This window comes from Charadrius vociferus, unplaced genomic scaffold (genome assembly GCF_000708025.1).
Source record: "Charadrius vociferus isolate BGI_N301 unplaced genomic scaffold, ASM70802v2 scaffold494, whole genome shotgun sequence".
In the NCBI taxonomy this organism is placed as follows: Eukaryota; Metazoa; Chordata; class Aves; order Charadriiformes; family Charadriidae; genus Charadrius; species Charadrius vociferus.
In genome coordinates this window covers 56,936-63,210 of record NW_009648157.1, presented here as the reverse complement: position 1 = coordinate 63,210, position 6,275 = coordinate 56,936, and the positions used below count along the sequence as shown (strand labels likewise).

Genomic DNA, 6,275 nt, shown 5'->3' with positions numbered 1-6,275 from the left:
GCATACGGAAAATAAAGAGGTGATTGGTGGCAGCCAACATGGCTTCAGTAAGGGCAAATTGCACCTGACAAATTTGGTGGCCTTCTGTGACAGCATTACAGTGTTGGTGGATAAGGGGAGAGCAACAGATGTCATCTACCTGGACTTGTGCAAAGCATTTGATGCTGTCCCACATGACATCCTTGTCTCTAAATTGGAGAGACATGGATTTGACTGATGGACCACACAGTGGATGTCTGCACTTAGAGTTGCAGTCCATGGCTCAATGTCTAAGTGGCACACAGTGACAAGTGGTGTTCCTCAGGGGTCGGTACTAGGTCTGCTACTGTTTAATATCTTTGTTGGCAACATGGGTATTGGGATTGAGTGTATCCTCAGGAATTTTGCCAATGACACTAAGCTGTGTGGAGCAGTCGACACACTGGAGGGAAGGGACGCCATCCAGAGGGACCTGGACCGGCTCAAGAAGTGGGCCCGTGCAAACCTCATGAAGTTCAACCAGGCCAAGTGCAAGGCCCTGCATGTGGGTCACGGCAAACCCAAACGCAAATACAGGCTGGGGGGAGAATGGATTGAAAGCAGCCCTGAGGAGGAGGACTTGGGGATGTTGGTGGATGAGAAGCTTAATACGAGCCAGCAATATGTGCTTGCAGCCCAGAAAGCCAACTGCATCCTGGGCTGCATCAAAAGAAGTGAGGCCAGCAGGTCAAGGGAGGCGATTCTGCCCCTCTACCCTGCTGTTGTGAGACCTCGCCTGGAGGACTGCGTCCAGCTCTGGAGCCCCCAACATAAGAAGGACAACAGACCTGTTGGAGCAGGTCCAAAGGAGGGCCACAAAGATGATCAGAGGGCTGGAGCACCTCTCCTCTGAAGACAGGCTGAGAGAGTTGGGGTTGTTCAGTCTGGAAAAGACTCCAGGGAGACCTTCTAGCAGCTTCCCAGTACCCAAAGGGCACCTACAAGAAAGCTGAAGAGGGACTTCTTACAAAGGCACGTAGTGATAGGACACAGAGGAATGGCTTCAAACTGGAAGAGGGGAAATTTGCATTAGTTATTAGGAAGAAATTTTTCACTCTGAGGGTGGTGAGGTATTGGAACAGGTTGCCCAGAGAAGCTGTGGAAGCCTCATCCCTAGAAGTGTTCAAGGCCAGGTTAGATAGGGCTTTGAGCAACCTGGTCTAGTGGAAGGGGCCCCTGCCCATGGGCCGGGGGGGTGGGACTAGATGATCTTCAAGGTCCCTTCCAATCTAAAACCATTCTACGATTCTAGAAAGCACTGTCCACATTTGGGATCCCAAAGCCTATTATGGTTTGAGTCAGGTAGCTACTCAACTTCTCTTCAACAAGTGCAACTTAACTACATGGAACGAGGAGATTGTGGCTCAAGTAAAAGGATGTAAGGTATAAATACAAGTCACATACTGCAGTGATTAACACCAATAAAAATGTATACTTTACAGTTTGCGAGTTACCAACTGTATTTCTTAGCCACTAGTTTGATGTTGCTTGTTTTGTTTTTTTAATTTTTATGTTTGTAGAAACAGCCAAGTTGGCAAATTCTGCCCAGAAATTATTTTTAGTTTGACACGCTTTACAAAACTAACTTTTAATGACTGAATGACACAGTCACATTGCATATGAATCTTGATTAGCAAATCAACATTTTAATTTAAGGATCATTAACGTAAACTTAAATAGCACCCAAAAAATCATACTGACTGGGTGCACTTTCCTGATTAACCTTTAGTTGCCTTGTTTGGGTAAACTACATGACTCTTTACAAGGTCCCCACATTATGGGTATTTCCATACAAATTAGAACAACAGCCATAACTGCTACCTTAGAAAAGCTTTTAAAATTTTAGAGCACATTAGCTATATTTCCCTTAGAAGAAAGGCTTCATAGTAGTTCCTCATAAGTTACTGTCAGCTACTATCTTTAGCCAATTTATTAAAGAGGCTAAGAATTCCTTCCACCCTTCAAGTGACCTGGATAACTGCTTCTTCTGATGAAAAGTCAATCCAGAATACATGCAAAAAATCAACCTTTCCTTATCCTTTAGTCTAAGCAGAAGACACTATGCAAAACTGACTTAAGATACATTTGGGGTTTGGTTTTTTACTTGGTTGTTTTGGGGTTTTGTTTTTGTTTGGAGTTTAGTGGTTTTGGTGGTGGGTTTAGGTTGTTTTTTTTTTAAAAAAAAAAGTTGGGATAAGAGCTTCAAGTTACTAAGCTTTCTGCCTGTACTATTTTTCCTCATGTTCTGAACAGTGGAAACATATTCCATACATTTTTCCCCAGTTAGGGATTACTGCCTTTTACAAACTGTATAACTCTTGATGTTAAAATCCCTAGTTCATTTGATTGGCTATATTTGATTGGTCAGGATAAATTCCATCAGCTCACATCCATTCTCTACAAATCTCCTAGAAATCCTTTCACAAACCAATTAATTCGATAGTGTTGAATGGTCTGCAAATATGAAAGGACTGCAGATTTTCTAGATGAGGTGTGGATCCTCACATAGCAAGTTTAAGCCAATTTAAAGGCTCTTCTTGGTCCACAAATGACAGGCTACAAATCACTGCTTTTAACTGGCCTAAGGTAGTAGTCACGCAGTGTTACTGGGCTTATTATATGCTACAGATGAAGAAAAGCTGCTGTTGTGAAAACAGTCCTGGGAAGCGACTCCCACTTTGGCAACTATACTCACAGAAGAGTGGATTAAGTACTCCTCTCAACTTGGCTATCTCAAAAGATTGTCAAGGAAAATGGATATTCTCCCAGGTAAAGGAGCTGCTTCCATTCCATCAGCAGAGGACTGAAGAGACAGGTCACAAGTTCAGTACTGAAATCTCATCTTGATCCAAGTACCTTGAGGGCAGTCAAGCACATGGGTCCAGGACATTGTTTCCTGTGAACTGCCATACCAACTTAATTTACTGGCATGGCACAAATATTTCCTGCAGTTCTACGACCAAGGTTTCCAGTGGAAAACTCACTAACATCTGTCATGTACCCTTATCAGAGCTCTGAAATTTGTCTTTGCATTAAGCATCAAGCTTCAGAGCTAAGAAAAATAATTCACATTGCATGTTCAATGAAGGAGGAGGAAGGGCTTCTCTGCTTTCCTCATCTGCCTTCGGATAACAGAGATAAGAGGTCAGCATGTGAGTGGCTGCTAAACTCTTGGCAACCTGTTCTTCTCCCCTGACTTTCTCTCTCTAGCCTGTGACAAGAACCACGTCAGGCTCCAGATGCTGTAGCACTCTTCACACCTGTCTTACAAAGAACAACTAAGGTTCAATGGCACTTGCTGAGAGAAGGCTAGAGGAGGCTGACAGGGGTCATCTGTAGTGTAGCATTGATACAGTGAGACATCCAAAGACCTGATTTTTTTTTGGCCTGGCACCTCCATAATGGGAAATGCGTGTTGTTTGCTGTAAAGAAACCAAGGTACACCACAGACCAAGCTATACAAGAGTTACCACACAAGTCTTTGAGTCAGTTCCCTGCACTGTCAAAAAGTTAGTACCAGCAACTGTAATAACAGTTTTGGAGAATTCTCCCAATCTACCATATAAATCAATAAAAATGGAAAAGCCCTAAAGAAAGTATCTGATGGACAGGAAAGTGTCAATTAAACTGTACCAGTGGTTCTTCCTGGTAGCCTGACTATCCTTAAGCCCCAGTAGTTTAAGTGGCTACAGCTGCAGATGTTACAGAGGAATCAAGCTATATGCAGGCTTGTTTCAAAAACCAAATGTTTGGCTTCTAGTCACACAGAGCTGAAAGGTCCCTGACTAGGAGAATCCTGAAAGTGACTCACTCCACCAAATACTGTGCAGCAGCCACTGGTGGGAAAGCACCGACTCCATAAATTGAACCAATTTATACAATGAGTCCAAGCACTGACTTTATAAATTGAACAATATTTACAATGAGTCCAAACTTTTTGTTACGATATTTACTCTTCCTAGTAAGCACACATTACTATATGAGAAGTAGGCTGTGTTGGCACTGGGCACATTAATGGATTTTCAAGTTGAAAGTTGAGTACTCTTAACTAAATCCTGCTACTTCAGGTTCTCACAATTGTGTTCAAGTCCATTCACAAAAGCAATTAGTTGAGCTGCATGTCTACATAACAGTTCCGAGAATAGATAATTTTACTGTCAGATAAAATTAAATGGCTTCACATTGAAGAGCACACAGTCCATCTCTCAAGTTGATATTTCATGCAAATATAGCAGGGTTTTAACTATCTGATCATAATTATGTTTAGTTCTCTTGTAACACAACAGCTTTAAGCATCAGTAAAGTCAACAAGGACATTACAGGAAACAATATTGATACTTCAGCTGGAATGATCAGCAGTCTCTTCACAGGGCCCAATCCTGTTCCTACTGTAGTCAAGTGACAGGCCCAAACATTCCCAGGGTGTAAATCCCCAAGCCCATCAGCTCCCCATTAACATTCATATATCTACTTTATCATAAGTATAAAAAAAAAAAAGAAGTTACTTTAGCTTCAACACAGCTACACTTTCAACATGTGAGTAGTATTTAAGAAAAGTCTTTTTACCTCTGTTGGTTTGTAGCAATCTACAAGAGTTTCCTAGAAGCAAAATATGAAAGTGTCAGTTTCAATACAGAATTAACAGTAAACATAAACAAGCCTACAGTATGAAACCTGGCAAGGGAGTGGGGAAAGAAAAGGAGCAAGAACCAGGAATCACTGGATGAACTGCTACTGAAAACCGAGTGTTACAGCAAGTCACCTTTGCTCCCTAGGTAGATCAGAATGATTTGCAACAGGACAGAAAGAAATGATGGCTTCTTCCCCCAGGTTGGAAGTTACAAAATCCCTCTCTCCAAGAAAAACTGAGGAGAATCTAAGAACATTTCTCTCAGCAATATGCATGTGAAATCTAGCTTTCTGTGAGGGCACCACAGTCTTTGTAACGCAGAAATAAAGACATCAGCTAGGTTGGGCATTTGGGCGTTCCTAGCAGGGCAGCTGCAGCACTTAGTTTAAGCATAAGCAGCAAAGCTATTTATGAACACTGAGTAAACAGCTTAGGGCCATGCTTCGTGTCTCTGTGGCTAGACCCAATATCTCTGTAGCCAGGCAGTGGGCACTGCAAAAAGGGTGCCAATAGGCACTGCAAATCAGATGCATGTTAGTCACCTCCCAGAAGTCAGCTGAGGGCAAACAACTGCTCTGGGACAGGTTTCCTTCCTTTAGCGCATCTGAAAAGATTACAACAGAGACCCTTATATTGGTTTTATATCTTGATTTAGATATATTTATCTCTATTAAGACTATGATGTTTCTTCTCTTGTCACCCTCATTCTTCCATTAATTAACTTTTACCTCAAGCAGGATTCAGATAATCAGAGAGCTAGTTTGAACTGTATAATTTCAGCAGACAGCTTCTGAATTTCCCTACTAATTCCTGTTGCTGACCATCTTTATCCTTTTGTCAAGCTTTTAGACAACTTACTCCAAGATAACTCAATGGGTTCCAATTTCTAGCTAGTGTAGACAGAGAAAAAATTTCCAGCATCCTAAGCACAAGGGAGGATTTCTGGTTTGTATATGCACACATGTATATTTCTGCTACAGTGAATCACAGAAACTATCTGGTCATCATAACTGATTCTCAGCCACATATTTTTTCTATGTGACTGTTGTTTATTTTATGTTTTCTGTTCCTTATTTTATATACCTGTAAAAATTAGAATGAGTCTAGTCTTTCTCAGCATATCTCCCTATATTACTGGATTCTTTGAGCTTTTATTTACTCTTGTTATCACCCACCTTCCAAAAATGTTTTATCCTAAAGGATTTTTATTACCTTTGTACAGTTCAGTAGATTATGCTAAACTCAGATCTAGGAACCTGTCTCAGTTCTAATTCCATGCTTACAGTGGATTCAGTCAAACACAAGATATGGACCCAGATGCATTAATTCAGCCATGTTCTAATTTAAAATTAGAAAATATTACCTGTAATTTGAGAGCTCTCTCCTCTTCATTGGCTGCATCAAGAAGGTCATCAATATCAATTTCTACATCCGGCATCTCTTCTTCCTGAGAAGCAAAAATTCCCACTTAGTCCATAGAGATATCCTTCAACTAACCTCAGAAGCAGCCTTGTGATAGCACACACAACCCCAGACAAGAAGGAAATCAGTAAGGGACGGTGGCTTGATTCCTTGCTTCCACGCCAGCAAAAGGTCAAGTCCCAGTCACACAGGAGGTAACCGCTCT

At 41.5% G+C, this 6,275-nt stretch overlaps 1 protein-coding gene across 1 annotated transcript in view; it reads right to left on the bottom strand.

The window, feature by feature from the left end:
- Positions 1-6,275, bottom strand: part of PPP1R14C (protein phosphatase 1, regulatory (inhibitor) subunit 14C) — a 15,073-nt gene that overhangs the window by 8,146 nt on the left and 652 nt on the right. The window contains 2 exon segments of the mRNA XM_009884054.1: positions 4,585-4,617; positions 6,012-6,140. Of these exon segments, the coding sequence (XP_009882356.1) occupies positions 4,585-4,617; positions 6,012-6,140 (162 nt within the window).